Consider the following 21685-nt stretch of genomic DNA (forward strand, 5'->3'; position numbering starts at 1 on the left):
CGATTAGAACACTAAGCTCGTGGTTGTACCGTCTTTTAATCGCATAGGACCGAATATTTTGCTGATAATTTTTCTTTCAAATTCACATTTTAGTAAATTCAAATTTCAGTAAATTCGAGTCATTAATTTTGGGGACCCATATTTCATAGCCGTAGGTGAGAACCGGTTCTATTATAGTTTTGTATTATTTGGTGCTTTTTTTCTTTTGATATCAATGAAGGCTTCACAAGTTTGATACGGCCAAAGTATGCTTTGGTAGGACACCTGCAGAGATCGTTGCTAAATCTGTGGCCTCGTCTTGCAGTTTGATTCTGAAGCACCTGTCAAAGAGAGAGGCGCGTAACCGGGGTGCCAAAACGTATCGAATGTCTGTGAGACATCGAGGAAAGCCGCAGTACAAAATTTGTTTTCTTCTAAACCCTTGCATTATAAACTCGATGAACTTGTTCCGTTGTTGTTGTTGTTGTTTTAACGGTAATAGAAGCCCCGTCAGTGTAAGGTATATCACCGGCCGTCTTCGTCTGGCTCATCAAAGGGTAGGCCTAGGAAACATGCTGTTTCGACAGGTGGGTCCAGAGGGAGAGGGGTGTTAGATGAGTAGGTTTTAGAGCGCATGTGAAAAGGTGGTTAGTGTCGTGCGGGATACCTTCACATGTCGGACATATGCTTGGTATGTCGGGGTCAATTCTCGATAAGTAGGAGTTTAACTTGCTACAGTATCCAGACCGTAATTGTACCAGTGTCATGCGTGTCTTACGGGGAAGCTGGAGCTTTTCACCTGCAATAGGTGGTGGTTGGACTCCGATTACGGCATTCACAGGACGGGAGCTTAAAAAGGTGGTGACGGTCTCCCGGTGAATGTCGTTTATGGACTGTCTAAACATTGTCTGGTCCAGTAGATTTCTATGAGTTTTGTCCTGGATCTCGTCGGTATAGTTTAAAAGTTGTCTCCGGACGTGCCTAGAAGGCGGCTCTAGCTCAAGCAGGTGTCTGCAAGGGTGAAACCTACGGTAGCACCCTAGCAGGAACTGCTTGCTGAGCAGTTTATTGTGCTCTATTACAGGGAGCATTTGTGCCTCATTGTGAAGGTGTTGAATAGAGCACATCAGGAGGCAACCGGTCGCTGTCCGAATGGCAGTATTTTGGCATGTCTGTAGCTTTATCCACTGCGGGTCACTAGTTCCAGGCGACCAGACAGGCGCAGCATAGTTTAGAACCGGCCGACCAATTGCCTAAAATGTCGATAACGACAGTTCTTTATCTTTTCTCCAAGTACTGTCGGCAAGCGATTTGAGGACCTTGTTGCGATTTTGGACCTTAGTGGTAATTGCGGTTGTGTGCGCTGAGAAGGAGAGCAAATTGTCGAAGGTTACACCCAAAATTTTGGTATTGTTTACCGTGGGAATTGGGGTGTCATCAACTTTTACCTTAAGTTGCAGCTAGACCTCCTTTGTCCAGGTGGTAAAAAGGGTCGCCGTGGACTTAGTGGGGTAAAGTTGGAGATTCCTCGCAGTGAAAAAGCGAGAAGGGTCGGTGAGATAGCTGCTCACTTTGGAGCACAGGCCATCGATGGTATTGCCTTGTTCCGTTGCTGCGTGCGCTTGGCGGAAGCCAAATTGTTGATCGGGTATTAATTACTTTTTTATTAGGATTGGCTTAAGTCGCACGTATGGCCTTAAGTTGGGGCAATGGAGACCCACAACCCTCCTTAGAAGATGGGTCGCGTGTATGTGGATAAAAATATATTTATTTTTGTACCTTTTTACAAATGCATTTAAATATATGAAATGTGCATTTGCAATTTACTGTTGTCGCTATTTAGCGATAAACGCACACTAATGCACTGACCAGTTGATTGAAATTCATTGAATGGCGACAGCCTAGTATTTTAATGCACATAGTTTGTAGCTGAAATGGTAGTGGTGAGCATTTAAATACATTTGCGCCCAACTTTCCGCTGCATTCCTGGTCAGCCACCTTTTTGGTCAAGCATTTGTTTTTTTTCTGCCATACAAATGCAACCAATTTGCGTGAGTGCGTGTGCGTGTATGAATGTATGGCTGAGTGTGCGTGTATGTTTGTGCATCAGCACTTGTCTGTGTGTATGTTTAAGCGAGTATGCAAACATTGGTTAAATAAAGTGGCCAACGGCTTAAATGCCAATAATACGCGCAAACACACAATAATGGACAGGTGTATGTATGTATGTGTATGTAAATTACATATACATAGATATTTGCATTAAAGCTTGCAACAGTTGTAGCTGTAATCAGAAGCACCAACAACAACAACAGCCAACCAACTAAGGCTTAGCATTAAAGCTGTGGCAGCCGAAAGGATAGCACTGCACCCCCTCCCATCACCACACTCACGCAAACATTTACGTTTTTATCACGTTCATATAAAATTGACCAGAATATTTACCACAATGCATTGGTTTGAATCATTTTTTTAAAGAACCCATTTTTTGAGTGATCGCTGCCTCTCACTGCTTTTTCCATCTATCAAAAAAAAAGCAGTGAGAGGCAGAGCTAAAAAAAATTGAACTACTCTTACATTCAGCGTGCATTTGCGGTAATTTTAAAATGCAACACTGTGCCTATGCCTGCCATCTCACTGCTATGCGGCTGTGCCAATCAAATGGGCAGCGCAAAGGACAAGTCTGAGCTTCGGCTCGTCGCCTATTTAATGAAAGTTTTGCATCCCTACCGATTTTTTGTTTTCCAACAAAACCGAAAATCCCAACCACAGTTATTTTTATTTAGTCTACCATCATCGGCTGTTTTCGTTGGTTTTGTTGCTGTTTAATGCATTGAAGCAAAAAGCTGTAATAACATAATCGAATTTACCACTCGCCATTCAACATTTTTATCTTTCAAACTTTGGCGGTGTCAAATTCCCTCAATGGATAAAAAATTATTTAATTTTTACTACACTCACGCATACATGTATGCGCATATGTGTGTAGCGCAGGCAGTTGTTAGCGTGTGTGTGCAATTTTTGTTTGCTTGTGCGCGCCCCGTGGACACCGCAACCGTTTTTGGTCAAACTTAAAGCCGGATTTTTAAAAACCGAAACTAATCGTTTTGTGTGAGTTTATGTGGTTTTTCGTTTTAATTTTAATTTTTTTTTTTATTTGTTTGTTTTCTTTTTCCTTCAATACTTTTTTCGCTCGTTTGGGAAAATTTGTATGAAGTCGCCAAAGCGCTTAAATGCAGGAAGACGGAAAACATTCAAAAATGGTTAGTGGCAACATTTTAATGGCCGCGTCTGTTAATGTGTCTATAAATCTGTTTGTGAATAAATTTTTTGCTGCTAATATTTTTTGTTGAATCTTGATTGATTTTCTCTCAAGTAGCAAATTTTATTTTTGTAAATTTCCGTTTTGTTTGAGGGTTAAAAAAAATGATTCGAATGTAGTCTTTTTGTGCGCTTTGACCCATTAAATTTGTAAATGTTATGATTTTTTTGTGTGAGCGTCATAATTAACCACTAATTGGTAGAATTGAAATAAAATTTAACTAATTAACTGCTGGTTTCGGTGAGGTTGGAAAAAAAAGCTACGAGCATCTTGACCCCAAGGCTTAATTAGAGGGCATGCAGTAAGTCTGGCTAAACAGCGACTTAGCACTAGAACTGCCTCCGTCCCCTTTTTGTGCCACTTGTGAATTTAATTGTCGTCCGTGCAACTTTTTGACTTACAGTAATTTATTGCATTTATAAAAATGGATTTTTAAATAATTCAATGAAAAATATAAATTCTTTTAAAATTTTATACAAATTTACAACACATTTTTTTTTTCTTCTTAAGGGGTTACATGGGTCTTGTGGGGTAAAAATACGTTCATTTTCAATATTTTTTTTTCTATGAAAAAAATTATTTATTTAATTCAAACTTTCTCCTGTCTTATAGATACATATTTAAAGAATAATTTCTGAGATTTTCAAAAAAAAAAAAAACTTAAAACTCCTCAATTCTGACGTCATTTCCGGTGACCCCTCGAAAAAAGGTGCGTCCGCGTTGTCAGCATAACTCCTGACAGGATCATCAAAAATGAAAACACAAAAATAAGCGTTTTAGTTAAGACCATAAACTTGTGCTTGAACGAAGGAAAGAAAAAATAGTAAAAATTGGAATTTTAGCAGACATTTATCCAAAAAAAAATAAAATTTCAAATAGTTGTAATTGAAAAAAAAAAAAAAAAAATCCTTCGTTCAAGCACGAGTAACTTGTATCTCGAGCACCTGTGTATTATTTCAACAAGATCGGTTGAGTAGTTTTCGAGAACACTTGATAACCGACTTAGAAAACACGGCTCCGAGAAAAACACGTTTAAGGTTTTGAGTAACAATAAAAGTGGCTAAGAGCGCACACATTCCAAAGGCTGTACCTCCGAAACTATTATTCGGATCGATAATAGAAATAAGCCAAAAAAAATCGATTTTTTGAACCCACGAAACCCATTTAACCCCTTAAAGAGAAAAAAGATGTTCACCTGGAACTGCCGCAGGGTAAATTTTGCTAAAAATATTATGGAGTCATTTTACAATTTACAGATATTTATAGCGTGTGCCGTAGCCGCGAATGGATTGGTGCGTGACTACCATTCGGAAGTACCAGGATTCGAGTTCAATGGCATGAATCACCAAATGATAGAAACAGTTTTTTCTACTAACATTCGCCACTCGGCAGGCAATGGCAAACCTGGGAGTGTATTTCTATCATGAAGAAGTTCCTCATAAAAAATATCTGCCGCTCGGAGGCGGCGTATGTTCCTCAATTGTGGTAAAACATCAAGGCGCGCCCCACAAATAGGAGGAGGAGCTCGGCCAAATACTAAATAAAGAATATAAGGAGCAACTATATCTTCTTCTGCTTCTTAGCATCACAATCCTCGGTTAACCATTGCTTCATTCACAACCTTGCGCCATCAGTCTCTATCTTTCTCTCTATCTCTACCTCTATCTCAATCTCTATCTCTATCTCTATCTCTATCACTAACTCTATCTCTACCTCTACCTCTATCTCAATCTCTATCTCCTCCTCTATCTCTATCTCTCTCTTCAAAAAAATTGCCCCATTGTAGCACCAGCCAGAATAATAATCAGTTTAACTTTTTCGTTTCAGATGTCCTGAAGAGCACAAATCCTGATGACCTATCCTTTTTTAAGACGCTTACTTTGATGCCACACTACTAGAAAAAGATATGTCAAAAAAAAAAATTATTGTATACTATTGGATGTCAATAACTTACTATAAAACCAAAACGATCGCATTTTATTTTCTTAAAAAAAATTCCTATCAAATATCTATAAAAAATGAGTTTTCGACCAGACTACTGTAGGGTTGTTCAATAGGTGCGCTTCAACTTTTTTCCGATAGGGAGGGCGAGCGACGAAATATTTTTTATTTTTCGCTTGTCATTTGTAAACTTCATTAGTATACATTTCATCATGGAACGCTACACACTTGAGCAACGATTGGAAATCGTGCAAATTTTTTATGAAAATAATCGTTCTGTTGCTGCTCTGCTACTTTAAGAGCATTACGACCATTTTACGGTCCATTTAACAAGCCGTCCCGTTTTGGGGTTATGTGAAGTCATTGGTCTACAGTAACAAGCCGGCGACGATTTGTGAGCTCAGAGCCAATATTGAACGCGAAATTGCTGGAATTTCGGCCGATTTATGCAAAAGAGTGGTCGAAAATTGGGTTCAACGATTGGACTTTGTAAAACGTGCACGCGGTGGTCATGCAAAAGAAATCGAATTTCATACTTAAATGTATATGTTCAAACTCGATAATAAAAAAAAATTAGTTAAAAAAGTCAAACCGTTTGTGTTTTATTCAAAAAAGTTCAAAAGTTGAAGCGCTCTTACTGAAAAACCCATTACCTTAAGCCGTAAAAAGGAGTACACAGAAAAAATCTTTGCCTATTATATTTATATAATATATAAAATATTCCATATTAATACCCGCTGAAAAAAAATAATTTATAACAATTCAATATACTCAAAATTTGGGTACTTACTTTGACAATTCCCAATTGGCGGCATACGAAAACCCGATAATGGATCGGCTGAGAAATGGAACGGTCGTTGTCCGAATGCGAAGTGGAACTGCTGCTGTTGTCCTAAAAGCGACAACACTGAATTGTTGTAAGTTTTAAAATAACTGTTCTTATCTAAAGTTGGTTCATCGAAATAGCAATGGTAGAGGTTAATATCTGTTTGTGTCTTCATGTGTGAAATGTGTTAAAAAGCTGCACTTCTATTCTTCGTACGTCGAACGGTTACCTACAGGTAAAACCTTTTGCTCACCTTCCATATGGAGCGATTTGTTATTAAAAACCAACCAAAGTACTTGGATGTCATGGATCTAATAACCCTTTACAACACATGGAATGACTCTCTATATACAGCGATTTATGATTATACTTCTAGTTCTCTAGTCCCATAGTAGTCCCACTCTTTCGTGAAGCGTGAGTGGGCGCATGGTTAGTATTTTACCGTCCATATTTAAAGAATTTTTTTTTGTATTTATAAGAGCCAAGAAAGGCATACACTAAAGTAATATTTAGTAAACTTTTGCATGTTTAGACAGAAATAATATTTCGTTGGAGATTAAGCTGCTATCGTTTTTATATTTTCCTTTATTTTACAAGATTTGTTTGCTATTTGGCAAAGGGTAAGTACTCATTTGCTAGAACTCTTTCTGCTCAACGAACTATGTTAATTGTATTTTTGAATTATTTAATTTTTTATTTGTTTTGAAGCTTAGAAATGGAATACCCAGGATGCAAAAATCTACGTTTTCGACACCTGCTCTTCTTTGCTTTTCAACGAGGTCAAAAAGCTGCAGAAGCAGAATGGGTCATTTGCGACGTGTATGCAAAAGGTGTCATAAGCGAATTTAGAGCACGGAAATGGTTTGCAAAGTTCAAAAATGGGGATTGTGACATCAATGGCACGTCCCGCAGCGAAAGGCCTTCTGAATCGATGAAGAACGTCTCAAATCACTTTTGAAGGAGACAACCGCCAAACCAGTCGTGAATTGACGAAAAAATGGGCTGTGATCATAAAACGATTCTCAATCACCTTCATTCAAAGGAATTTACCGAAAAATTGGGAGCTTAGTTGCCCAAGAGCTCAACGAAAAAAACAAAGAAAGTCACCTTCCAGCAACAGGAAGTCATAAACAGCGCTTTTTGTACCTAATCATCGCATGGGATGAGAAATGGTGGCTATACGTCAATATGAAGCAAAGACAGTAGAGGGTGATTCCAGGAGATACGCCAAAGCCGATAATCAAGCCGGATCTTCATCCAAATAAGTTCAAGATATGTGTTTGGTGGGACTGGGAGGCCATGATACCTTGAGAAATGCTCGACAAGATTGTCACAGTCAACAAAGAATTCTGCATTACCTAGCTACACTGCGTGAATGAGGCTGTGCGATCCTGATCGACATGGTCAAATCATACTACTTCACGGCAACGCCAGGCTCCATGTTGCGCAAGTCGTCAAAGCTGCACTCCAAGAGCTCGAATGACAGATCCTTCAGCATCCGCCGCATTCACCAGACCTTGCAAGGACCGACTACCATCTTTTGCGCTCCTCCGCACCTTGTCCAACCATTTGAAGGGCGTTACATTCGATAACAAAGAGGTCTTTAAAAACTGGCTCTACAAATTTTTTAACACAAGACCAGGTGACTTTTGGCGACACGGCATCAACGAATTGGTCGAGAGGTGGGAAAAAGGTTGTAAAAACGTTATGGACCCATTTCCTGGTCTATTTATTTATTTATTTATTTATTTATTATGATTAGGTACAATAGTACAATTATTATACTTAATAACTAACAGGAATGCTAGCAGCCAAGGGCTTCGACTCGTGGTCTAAGTGGCATCGCTGTCTCTGTGTGCGATGGGGCTGCCAAACCTTTTCCCCAACCCAATACTTGCTTATTCGTCAATTTCATCAATTAAGAACAACTTCAGCTTCTCGCGGACGCGGAAAATTGTTCACAGCGCAAGCACTCTAAGGCTTGTAGGGGAAGCATGAAATTAAATAATCACAATATTTTGAATTGATGAGAGAGCTTGGTTTTTGAGCATCGCCCACGGCATTCGACTTCTCTTCAATGGGCTGTAAAGGTGTATAAATCTTAGGGAAACTTTATCTCTTGATTACATGCGGGCATTTACTGAGATGCTGCCAACCTAGGACATTCCGAGAAGAGGCTTTAACCTTCCTTTTTTTAAACCTTCGGTTGGACACTCTGACCTGTCCATTTTTTGGCTTGTTCGAGGATTTTTTTTAAAAGGTTATATCCATAAATCGATGAAAAATTCAATTTAGGAAGCTGTCTGGAGGCTCAAGCTGTTAGCTATAATAGAAATATGTTAAATTTACGTCCAAAGGCGAAAAAATTAGGCCAGAAATTGTTTGTTAAAGGATAGTCCTCTCTACTGAGGCTCTGACTTTAAGGAGATAAAGGTTATCAAACGATCACTCTTAAAAATGTATATAAAAATTCCTTGCCATTCTCGTCTTTTATATAAATTTAACACTTATCACACAGTTTCCAAGTTGTACAGCTCATTCTGTGGCAATGTTCATTATAAAATTATAACCTTTCGTCTGGTTGAAAAGCGCAAGCCATTGTTTCAACCACTGCACCCAACTTGCCAGCAACATTGTGTAAAACTACCAGTTTTATAAACGCACACAAGCACATAAACATATGCACATTAGGGTGGCTCATGAAAAAAAGTAGAATTTATTATGATATAAGGGAAGTAAGTCCTTGAGAAGTTAGTATCTAAGTAAGTCTCGTAAATTTTATAGGTAGATAGGTAAATAGGTGAGATTGCAAGAGTACCACGAGTGCGCCCCTAGAGTGCCGTTTTGATACCATAATGTAGACCACTAAAGGCGAGAAATTACAAAAGTTAAAAGGACAAAAAAACATCTATAGCCATTCAGTGCCGTTGATGTAGTTGAAGGCAGAAAATGCATCTATGCTGAATACTGAATACTGCCTCAGAGAACTGCAAAGACATACTAGGGAACCTCAAGCATTTAACCGCCAGACCTGGACATTTGTAAAGAAAGTGTTCAACAGTCTCTCTCTCTCTTTCTTCAGGATCCCCACAGCTTCTGCTAGGGGGGTTGTATGAAAGTCCACCCTTCTCCGCATGAGTTTCTATCAACCAGTGACCGGTGAACACAGCTATGAGTTTGGAAATTGAATGTCGCGGGATCCCCAGCACATTACGCGTTCTCTTTCTGTGGTACTGAGGGCAAAGTCTTTTGAATAGCACACGATAATGTAGAACTTCATCTGTGTTGCGCTTTTTTAAGAAAGAAATGGCGCAGTTTACCTTTAAAAACGTTCAAAGAGACACTGATGTCTGAGATGAGGACATTTGAAATCGATTCTGTCGATCCTTTCCAATCAAGCTCATCGGCAATATCATTTCACCTTATGCTCCTATGCATCTATGTTCCCAAGAGTAATATTTCTTGCATGTTCGAGATGATTGATTCCTCCTTACTGGAGCTAACCAGAAAGCAGCTGCAACATGGTGAATGCAGGGCCTTGATCGCAGCTTGATTATCGGATAAAACATTTATGTCTCTCCCCAACAGCTGTCCATAAACATTCTGCATGCCTGCAGGTTCGCAAAGACCTCTGCTCGAAAAAACTATTTATTAGTTTCGGCAATTTAAAAGTTGTGTCTCTTTGGCTGATCTTTGGTTGAATCTATTGGCTGATCTGGAGAAAACCTCCGAACCCCGAAAACCTCTTCAACTCCTAACTCGATCTTGGATCCGTCGGTGAAGACAGAGGTACCTATGTTTGTGCTGTCAATTTTTTATCTGATAACAAAATTATAAGCTCTCTTAAAATTCCAAGTACGCAATTTTATTTTACATTTCTTTTTGAGTTATTTGATATGAAAACTTTTCAGATATTTTCGAAAATCTTAGTTATTGCAAGTCTGTTGTTCAGAGCATTGCTTTCTGTTGGTTTATCTTTCTCGGGTTAAACTTCCGCCAGAAAATATTTCGAAAAAATGCTAAAACTAATGCGATACTGAGCTATTTTAAGATACTCCCAAGAATTGATTTTAACTTTTCTTAATAAAATTAGTTTATCACTTTTTTTTTCCAAAAAGGCACCTCAAATGATACTAAATATAACATAGAAAAGTGTAAGCCCTAAAAGTCAGTGTAAAAATGTTAAACAAATGTTGCCACTTTTTTCAAAATAGTGAAGTCTTTGAATGTGCTTTCACGTAAATCTCAAGATTTTCCTGAAATATTTTCGCATGAGTCTTAAAATATTCGTTTGGGGAAAAAGAAATCCATTATTTTTGCATAAAATTCAAAACTTTGTTTAAGATGTTTCGTATTATTCGATTTGAGTCAAATATTCACCGATTTATTGTATAATTTGTTGCCATTTTAAAGGTAGCTTCATAATGCCTCTCCCATAGACGTCTTGGTTCTTGTTTTGCGAGAGACTTTAGTAATCGATTTTTACAATCTTCTCTTGATACCAGGTTTTTATCACTCAGGACATGTTGCAGTGAGAGAAAAAGACAATAATCAGTTGGTGTCACGTTTGGATGCATTAAAACTTCCCAATCAAGCGCCCGAAGTTATTGGCGAGTCACTACAGACGTGTGTGGCCCTATGTTGTCCTGATAGAGCGCAACACCTCTTCTGCTAGCCAATACTGGCCATTTCTGGTCAATCGATGACTTCAAATGGTCCAGTTGTTGACAATTACGGAGATCTGAATTTTGTGTTAGGCCAAATATACAGTAGAACTTTTCTAGTCGTTAGTTCTGATTCGGCCAGCGTTTCAGCTGCATACATTTTGACCACCATCATTTTCGCACAGTATTGTCGTATGTGACCCATTTCTCATGCCCAGCCACCATTCGTTTAAGAAATTTGTGGATGTCATTCCGTTTCGGGAAGGTTTCGGAGATGGAAATTCGATCTTGTTCATATTTTTGCTTCTTTTTTGATTCCAGCTTTGCGCAAATGGTTCAAAATGGTTTTGTGGTCGATCTTTAGCTCCTGGGCGATGCTACGACAACTAAAATGCAGCTCAACTTTGATTATTTTTGTGATTTTATCGACCTTTTCTTGAACATCAAAAATGCCTCAACAGAATCGAGGAAACCAAAATTTCACGTAATTTTTTATTACAGTATCGGGGCATCATAAACACTAGGCCGGGTCGATTTGGGGGGAGGCAAAAAAATCGCCCGTTGCTCTGTGAAAATCATATTCTAGGGATCAAAATAACAAACTTTGCCGAAGGAACCATACCTCTAAAACGAATTCTGATGTCCCCCAATTTGGGTCGAACTTTTAGAGTCTTTTGTGGGGAGGCAAAAAAAACGCCCGTTGCTCTGTGAAAATCATATTCTAGGGATCAAAATAAGAAACTTTGCCGAAGGAACCATACCTCTAAAACGAATTCTGATGTCCCCCATTTTGGGTCGAACTTTTTAGTTTCTTTTCTTATGTAAAGGCCAAAAATGGTGATATTTTGAAATGATTGTATGGGGAACCCCCCAGGGGAGTTCCAGGGTGTGTGCCACTGGCATGGGTGAATCGGCCGTCCAAAGTTATTGGGGGTCGGTCATACATTTGGACTCGATTGGAGCACTATAAATGGGTCAAAGTGGGATTTTTCGTTCGACCCAAATTGGGGGACATCAGGATTTGTTTGAGAGGTATGGTTCCTTCGGCAAAGTTTCTTATTTTGATCCCTAGAATGCGATTTTCACAGAGCAATGAGCGATTTTTAATCGACCCGCCCTAATAAACACCATTCACAATTTCAGCGGGCTGGCTTGCATTTTGACTTTTACCAAAGAAAAACTGAAAAACTGTGAAATGTGCCGAATTTTCTCTTTGCTGATTTCCATTGGTAATACCCTGTAACTCACAACTGAATGGAACAAACAAAAAGCAGCAAAAGAATTTTTTAGTGGGAAATGTTACCTTGACCACGAGCAAAAACTTTCAATTGTTCGATCGATACTTTACAAGATATCGATCACTGAAGCGATCTACCGAGTAAATAGTGGATTTCTTTTTGCCCCAAACTAAAAAAACTAATTTTTATAATTCCGTTAAAAGAACAATACTAAGAGTTTCTTTGCATGGAGAGTGATGCACCCTAATGTGCATATCTGCATACGTACAATTTATACACTCATGCGACACAACTCCAAAACTATTGCCCTTCTGCAGTTGCTGGCGAGAGATAAATCATTTGTGGATTCAATTGTTGCAACTTTCATTTCATTCAGCAGTCGGCAAATCCTTTTGTCCTTGACTGCCGGCCGGCAGTGAGCCTCCACTGAGTGAGTTAGGAAGTTAGTTTGTGTGCCCAGCCTAAACTACTGCGCGCCTTTGCACGCATATGTGAGTTGCAGTTGCAAATGAATATCCATCCTGCTGTCCCTTTGTAGGAACTCATCTGTCTGAAATTGTCTACGTTTAACATATGCAAAGTAAAATATTTGCATGCTTATAAATATTTAGTAAATGGACAGCCAAATGAATAGCAGGACGACTGGACGAATGCAGGACAGACGGCCTGCAGCATGGCAGGAAGTGCAAAAGAGGGCGTGGTGGATGCAAAGTTTGATATACAAGCAGAATACTACGAATGCCGCTGGGAAGCGAGCGAATAGTTACAAAGGCATATTTCACTTGCCAAAATACACTTAACTCTCATTTGTGTACATGCAAATATGCGTGTGTGTGTATGTGCTTTGGCCCATTACCAGACAGACGGGATGCATTTATTCATTTTCTGGAGCTTATTGGTAGGTGTGTGTTTGCCTATGCTTGCAGGGATTTGCTAATGAATATTCTTAAAGATGAATTGTTTCGTTTGACAATAGCCAAAGGAGGAGGAAATTACTACAGTGGCATTGTGTGAGCAGGACAAAGGCAGCTCGCAATAAATACAAAACGAGTGCAAGCAGTAAAATGGGCAGTGAAGTTGAGCGGAGTGCGGTAAATAAGTGTAAAGCATTTCACTATCTTGCAACTAATAAATTGTTGCTGTCATTGTAGTTGTTGTCCTTTTAGTCGCATACTTCAGTTCAGCCATCTAAATTAAATATTATACTTTGTGGGCCAGTGAGGTAAGGATGCGCACTCGCTTGTTCGACGCTTGTTTTCTTCTCAGCGATATGTGCTTCATATGTGTGCGTGCACATGAGATGTGTTTAAGTTGTGTTAGTGTGTGCATGGCTTGTTTGTGTAGAGTATAGCGATTTTATAAGAGAAAAGCTTTGCATACTTACTAGTCTTTGAGCGCGGCTCACGCGGTCCATCCACTGTCACTTTGATCGCTTTGTTGTAGGTGGCGATATGTGGCGGATTTGTAGAAACTGTAATTGTGAGTGTGAAACTCTTCCCTGAAAATAAAAGAAATACATCTATTTTTACTATTTTTTTTAAATAATGGAAATTATATAGAAAAATTTGTTTCTAGTAGGGGTCGTCCCTCGGCAGGCAATGGCAAAGCTCCGAGTGCATTTCTGTGTGGAAAAATGTCAAAACTCACATCATGAATTGGAGAGGGTGCTTGACCATACACCCAACAAAGTGCCAATTATATATATAAATCAAAAGTGATTTTTTCTCAACCAAATATCAGACATTTAGGAGCATCAGCCACTAGCCATTTTTTTACTAGATTCGTTTAAGGCAGTTTTTTCACATTATTTTTTACAGAACAACAGAACCCCAGTTGTTAAGCAGTTATCGCGCAAATCGAGAAGAAGAAGGAGAAGGTCTCAGCCATTTTTTATTTAAATAACCCGCTGATTTTTAAGAGTTTGAGAACTTAAAATACAAAATGAAAATATTGTTGGAAATACTTTTTGTTTATTAAAACCTGGTAGATGGCAGAGTCTTAGCATCACAGTCCTTGGTGAACCATTGCTTTATTCACAACCTTGCACCATCTGTCTCTATCTACGGCTACCTCCTTCCACAGTCCCACGAGTACTTTTTCATGGTCAACTTCCACGTCTTCGAGCCATCTCTTTCTGCAGCGCCCTCTTCTGCGACCACCAATAGGGCGTAATTCAACTGTCTTTCGAGTATTCTAAGCATCCGAGCCATTTTATTCTCAGAGCTTTTATAAATCTTATTAGAGTTTCGTGTTTGTCTAAAAGTTCCAGCTCATGATTATATCGAATTCGACAGGTACCGTCTTGCAATTTTATAGGGCGATATATATTTTGCGCCAATATCACAATCGTATAGCTTCTCGAAAGTTTGTGTCGCTATGAAACCTTGATCTATTGTAGACGAGTTGCCTCTGAAACCTGCTTGATAATCATCGAGAATTTGTTCGGAATATTTGCGTATTTTTTCATAAAGTAGGTTTGTAAATATTTTATACGCAGCGTTTACTATCGAGATACCCCAATAATTTCAGCACTTATCTTCCCTTTATAGTGTATGGGAATTGCGGCTTTTTAACCACTCAATAGGCCTATTATTATATATATGTATCCTGACCATCAGGCTGTGTAGTTATGTATACAGTTCTTCAATAACACAGCAGCAATACCATCAGCACCATATCACTTGTGATTTTTAAGCTTATGAATTTTTGTTTCTGGTAGATGATTTCTTGCCATTTAGTTTTTGAATATAATATCCGGCATATGTCCGCCGCGGTTACGAGTTGCATGGTTCATTCGATTAGCCCAATTTTTGGCTACTTTTTCCAATAAATCTGGGCATATGGCGTCAATAGTGGCTTCAATATTAGCTTCTAATGCTGGTTTGTTGGCATAAATCAGTGATGAATGTACCTCCTTGAAAAGTGGTCCAGGGCCGAACGAGTGAGCCAGTGAACTCGACCACTTCTGGGAAGAAAGTTATCAGAAAATTGATTTTGTATTTAATCGATTGTTAAGTGCGCTGTACGGCAAGTTGCGCCATCTCGTTGGAATTGGTGGAACCAAATGTCGTCGAGGTTTAGCTGATTAGTTTTAGGAAACAATAATTCCGTCAGCGTGGCTCATTAGCGCTCGCCATTCACCGTAGCGGCAGCTCTTCCTCATTCTTCCGCAAAATACCTAAGGACCGATGATGCCACCTGTGTTCTATAACTTTCGCGAACAGGTGCAATTTTTGCAAAGTAAATTTTCTAAATAGGAATGTCAACACAGTTTGCCCTTCTCAGCTGTCAAACCATAGTTATCGATATCTATAGATCGCACGTAGATAAAAAACACTCCATATCTTAGGCTATGTTGTGTTATATTTGCTTATCTTTCGCACCCTCGTTATTTCGATTCGTTTTAAGCAAAAATATTAATAAACTTCTACTAACCCTCCGTCAGGCACACAGGTCTTGCCAGACTAGCTTCTTCATTTTTAATATATCTGAACTGAAATTAACATATTTCTATTATAACTAATGACTTGAGCTTCCAGGTAGCTTCCTAAAATTTAATTTTCTATCGATTTATGGATATAACTTTCTAAAACGGATCCTCGAATAGGGCGAAAAAAAGGCCAGACCCGGGTGCCAAACTGAAGGTTTTAAAAAAGGTGTCCAATGGATGGTTAAGCAAAAATATGTTGCTTTAGTTATTCTAGCACCTTCCTAGCGATAGTGTATGCCACCTGCCCGCATGCAGAGATCAACTTAGATCGAAACCTCAGGAATGAACGCATTGGCATTCTGAGCCATAGTCAGGCGAGGAATGGTAAGGAATGTACATCGTATCCGGTTCATATGGGTCCCAGAGTATCGGGTTAAAACTGGGAATGAAGTAGTGGACAAATTGGCTAGAGAGGCTGCAACCTCGTTATTAATAGGACCCAAGACATTATTTGTCATGGGACAACACATTAACATGGAGAAGCTTAGAAGCAAGGAGCTAAGGCAAAGACGTGAAGTGCTATTAAATTATGGGGAGGCAAAGTCCTTACGGGGGGATATAGTCAAAGGAGCTTCAGGCATCTTACACCCTTTCTAAGGATAAACTAAGAATGATCACGCCATTCTCGTATGTCACTGCAGATTGCGCAGCCATCTGCCTAGGATTTACAGACCCCCTGACTCCTGTCGTTTCTACGACTGGTCACCGGAGACCCCAGCACAACGTCTAATAAATGTGATGCAATTGCGCGACGAAGGATGAGATACCTCGGCCGGAAGAAAGTCACATACACTCAGTCCGACCCAGCGCATTCTTAGGTTTATTAAGAGAACTGGGCTTGGATGAGGTACTGTGATGAGTGGAGAGGGCACAAAAGACTGTGTAATTGAAGTACAAACCCCATTTTTATTAATACCCTATAATCAGAAAGTACCGGGAAGATGACGATGACTGTTTTCTTCGACTGCCAAAGCGTAGTGCGCCATGAGTACCACCTTCCATCAGGCCAGACAGTCAATAAAGAATATTGTTTATCCATTTCGAAGCATTTGAGAGATGATGTATGTCGCAAACGGACGGAAATGTGTGTAAACAATTTTCGGATTTTGCATGATGATAACGCGCCATCGCACCGAGCCCAAATTGTGTTGGATTATTTGACCAAACACCAAGTAAATACCATCGTGCAGGCACCGTTTTCACCTGATATGGCGCCGTGCGATTTCTTTTTGTTTCCCAAGTTGAAGTCACCACTTCGTGGAAGCAGATTTCAGTCGATAGAGGAGATCAATGAGAATGCAACGAAGGAGCTGAAGGCCATCCCTTCGTCGGCCTACCAGCAAGGCATGGAGGACTGGGTTAAACGTTGTCATATGTGTGCAGCTTCAGAAGGGTCGTATTTTGAAGGAGATAAAATAAATTTGCCTGAAATTTAACTCTGTTTGGTTTTATTTAAACATTCCCGGTACTTTTTGATCACAGGGTACATTTCTTCCAAATGGCATCTGCTTCGAAGTAAATTTCTGATATTTTAAAGCAAATTCGAAGTGAGAATCCTTCAGAAAATTATTCAGAGTCACAAACTACTACCCCACTGCAACAGTTAATTAACATACACACACATACATACACAAATACATACAACAATGGTGTACAATGGCATCCTCGGCTTACACGTTCAACATATGCGATTAATTTTCTTTCAGATGCTCATGGATATTCTCCCCTTTTTGCTGTTTTTTCCATCATTGCGAACTAAAATTTTCAGTCATTAATCATTGGAGGCGGCAAAGCGCGTTGGTTGCTAATGACAATTCACGCCACATAATCGTTTTCATTATTTTTAAGACATATGCACACAGCTCAAATTGTTGACAATACCGACATTTTCTGGAATATTTTCCATGTTTGCCAGTGCAGTCCGCCACTTCAATGCTCAGCGAAAGGGTGCGCATTCGAGGACTCGCGCGCTTAAAAATTTAGAAAGGCGAAGAGGCGCAAATTGTTTTTGTCTCCGTTAAGAAGCAAAGGGGGCTTGTGTATGTGCAGTTATTTTCAAATATGTGAGCAGGCATGGGACATGTGTTGCTACGTGTGTGTGTGTGTGTGTGCTAAGTTATGTTGTAAGAGATTTACGCTTTGTTTGCTGAGTTAAAAGCATTCCGTTTTCGCAGGCGTTGGCAACACTTGAAATTGACAAAAGAATCTTTGGCGCAGCGAGAAAAGAAGCAAAAGTGTGGTGAGTTAATTAAATTTCAAGACAAAAGAATGTTTAAGTCCCCTCACCCCCCAAAACTATGTCCTCACATATGCTGTGCGAAAGGCAAAAGTTCTTAAAAGTGAGGCTAATAATGAGCGCAGCCAGTGAAAACAAAATAAACGCCGCGTTAAATGCACAGCAAACAACGTACGGTGGTAAAAAAATAAACAAAAGCAAAAAAATAAAATATAAAAAAATTTAAGTAGCAAAGTAAGCAACTCGCAGTCACAGAAAATTACAAAGCCAACAACTGCAAATCCTCATAAATCTTACTGACTTCATTGCCACTTTTTTCTCCGCTTCTTCCTCGACTGCTTAGTGGTTTTTTCTGTTAATATTAACAAATACCTTTGCTTGTAATACTCACGCCAACAAATAGCGCGCAGCGCCCCCACTACCAGGCACAAAAAACAAAAAGAAAATCATGAACACACAAAGTAGTACAACGAGCAGCTGGAGAGAGAGAGACGCCTACGCGCAAGTGTGAAAAAAAACGGAAGCCCATAATCGGGCATGACATGACATTTGGGAATTCCTGTTGCGCGCCTTCGCCCGGAACCCGCCACTTTTTTCTAACTTTCTTTTGCTGGCACTCCCACACCACCAGCAGTCGTCAAACTTAAACTTCGACTTACTCAAGTAAGCTGTTATGGAGCTGATTATGATATCCTTGAAGACGCCCCCTGTTGCTGTTCGTGCCCCAAATTTGTATTGCCTTTTGTACGCCCATTCACTTTCGTGTCAACACTACAGCCGCAATGCCGCCAACCACCAGAAGGCGCACAATTTCATGCCTTATTATCTTATTTTTCTTTTCCTTTTTTATGTGGACTTTGGGGGTAAATTTTTTGTTTGTTGAATTTTTTTTGTTGAATTTTTCCCAGACACCTTTTTTTGGTTGTTTGCTTGTAAATAAGAGAGTAAATTTGGTTGTTGTTGATGTTGATTTGCCTTGAAATGCCTTAGAGCTAAGGTTTGGCCACTTTGCATTTGCTGGTTTGCCACTTAAACCTTTAAAATTTTTTAAGCGCACTTATCATTTGGCAGGACGAGTAAATAGGGTCAAATTTTTTCCATGGTTTGAATGAATCCAAAAAATTTTTGGTGTACGGTCAAGTCGAACTGCATTAAGTTGCCGGCTTTCTAGTATTGAGTTCGTATGCCATCCTAACTAAAAAGAGGAGATCTTCGCTATTAAAAATATTTCGCTTCTACGGAAAGAGTTGCGTATTGTTTTAAGAGCGTCGCTCAGTGTAGATAGGCATCTTCCTGTGATACCCACATAAAACAATGCCATCTGCATATGCGATCAGTTTTAGAGAGTCTCTCTGCGTGCTTTCCTCGTTAAAATAGTCTCATTCCATTCAGGAGACTTGCAATCCAGTGATATATTGTTCCTTCTCCTAACTTTAACGTGAATAGCATCTTGGTGCGTTATATCCCCTAGTCTGCTATTCGTGACGATAAAAACTTGCACTCTTTTATGTTGCTGGCAACCATACAGGAGTACTGTCTTTAGATTAGAGTTGGAAAGTTTTAGTTTGATGCGGGCTGACAAAAGGGGGGATCTCCAAACTTATTGTAGCCGTCCGAAAGCCTGTCTTACTTTCTGAAGTCTGAGATTAGCATCAGCTGCAAGTCCGCCATTTTTCGGCCGGGACCACTTTTTGCATTAATTCGGGAGGGCCCAGAACAGCATGCATAAATGGCCAAATCTATTCACCCTCGAATGAATCCGCCGTATTTGTAGCCAGCTTTCGTGTTATAGGCTTGTCTCTGCCTTTGTCTCTGTCGCTTTGTTGCACTATGTCGAGGTCTATCTTTTTTTCCGTAGTAAGTTCTCGATGTATCTCTTTACCGCGTCTCAGTTGTCATCGCGTTCGAGCATTGTGCTGATTGTGTTACTCAAAGAGATCTCGTCAATCTACTCCCTCAGAGCAACTCTTTTCGTGAACCATCATTCAGAACTAAAAAACGTTTGTTCAGCGTCATCGCTCAGCAATTCGCAGTATACGTATGAACTTGGGATCGCTTACCTTGCCCATGTGGTATCTTCGGAAGTATCCGTGGCCCGAGAGGAACTGGTTTAAGAAGTAATTCACTTCCCCGAAGTTCCTTTGGGCACATTTGCCTATAGATGGAATAAGTTTCGCCGTCCATCTGCCACTCGGTTCAGTGTCGTATCGTCTTTGCCACCGCAACATGGTTTGCATCTCCGGTCCGTGCTGCTAGTGATGATGTGTTTCTTGTAGGAGTACCACACATCCATTCGTTCTCAGGAAATGAGGTCGACAGCCATACTTCGTTGCCGTACAGGAGAAATGAGTTTTGGACCGCCATGATTAGCCTTCTTTTGCTCTGTGTAGGCCCACCGATTCTTGCCATTAATCTGCTTAGCATTCCCGTGACAGTAGCTGCTTTGGTAGCCGCATGCCGTGTCTGGGCCCAGAAAGTAATTTAGTTTTAATTTTTTAAAAGTACATATTTGCATGCTGACCTTGTGTCATAAGGAGGACTTCGGTTTTATGTTTGGCGAGTTCTTCAAACCATTTTTGCGTACTTATATCAACTTGGTTCAGCTTCCTCCTGGGGTTCTCAGTGTTCCGGGCTGGCATGACCGCCGCAATAAACTCCGCGTATACCACTAAATATGAATTTTCTGGCATTTCTGTGCTCAAGATCTCGAACAGATTTCACAGATCGGGACTGAGAGTAGATATTTGTACTGCGCCAGACGTTACCGCGTGGTTTCCTGGCCATCTGGTGTATCGTATAGCGGTTCACGCCTACTCAAGTAGCTCTGGAGAATCTTTAGCAGGTATGCAGGTTTTCGAAACTTTTCTCATAGCGCCTTTACTTTGACTACCCATCGTAAGCTGTTAAAGACTTTTCGTACATTAAGTGTTGTCTGGACGGTGCTGCGGTTCGGGTAGTGGCGTCTGTGTTGAGCACAGTCTGCGCTGCTTCCCACGTCAGTAAAGCTGTGCATAAGCAGACAGATATCGTCTGCATGGTCAAGGTCGCTGATACTGGCGTGTAGACCACAATTGACACCCCTTCCTTCGCGCTTTAGATTCGTCATAACCATGCCGAGGAGAATATTAAATAAAGGGATTTCTAATAACAGGTGCTACATGTGACTGGATTGCGCTATCGAGAGATTAACGAATTAACGAATTTTTATGGCCGGAATTGGATGGTATTGATCTGGACAACGTTAATTTTCAACAAGACGCCGCTACGTCCCACACAAGCAACGAAACCATTGATATTTTACGGGAAAAGTTTCCGGACCGTGGTAACTCTCGAAGAGGTGACCACAATTGGCCACCGAGATCTTGTGATTTAAAACCTTGTCACCTCTTTCGTTTGGGGCCACGTGAAAGAGAATGTCTACGCCAACAGCCCAGGGTCGATTCAAGACCTCAAAGGCTACAGGAGGCAGTAATTTAAGTAAAAAAGGCTACCTCGAATAAGGCAAATAAGCAATTTGGAGAATTAAAAAAAAAAATTTAAAAATATTGGAAATGAATAATAAAAAGTTTTCCAATAGCAGGTGTTATTTTGAATAGAATTGAGCTATCGAGAGATTATTAAAGATTTTTGATTTCCGGAATCAGATGGTATTGATCTGGACAACGTTTATTTTCAACAAGACGGCACTACTTGTCGCACAAGCAACTAAACCATTGATCTTTTGCGGGAACATTTTCCGGACAGTGTTATCTCTTGAAGAGGTGATCACAATTGGCCACCGAGATCTTGTGACTTAACACCTTGTGACTTTTTTTCGTTGGTGCCACGTGAAAGAAAAGGTCTACGCCAACAGCCCAGGGCCGATTCAAGAGCTCAAAGGTGGAATTCGTGAGGCTATCTACGGCATAGGGCAGCCACTTTGCAATTCGGTTATGGAAAATTTCATGAAAAGGATATTGTCCTGTAAGCGTAGTCGTGGTGGTCATTTG

The 21685-nt window shown here is 40.0% G+C and overlaps 1 protein-coding gene across 2 annotated transcripts in view; it reads right to left on the reverse strand.

Moving 5' to 3' along the window:
- Positions 1 to 21685, reverse strand: part of LOC128857234 (runt-related transcription factor 3) — a 63493-nt gene that overhangs the window by 16242 nt on the left and 25566 nt on the right. The window contains exons 2-3 of one of the 2 annotated variants that reach the window (XM_054092884.1): positions 13355 to 13468; positions 6033 to 6134 (exon numbers count right to left, since the gene is read on the reverse strand). In XM_054092884.1, coding sequence (XP_053948859.1) covers positions 6033 to 6134; positions 13355 to 13468 — 216 coding nt within the window. Of the gene's footprint in view, positions 1 to 6032; positions 6150 to 13354; positions 13469 to 21685 lie in introns of both variants that reach the window. The other variant, XM_054092883.1, reaches the window with a different exon arrangement.

Source organism: Anastrepha ludens, chromosome 3 (genome assembly GCF_028408465.1).
Source record: "Anastrepha ludens isolate Willacy chromosome 3, idAnaLude1.1, whole genome shotgun sequence".
NCBI lineage: Eukaryota > Metazoa > Arthropoda > Insecta > Diptera > Tephritidae > Anastrepha > Anastrepha ludens.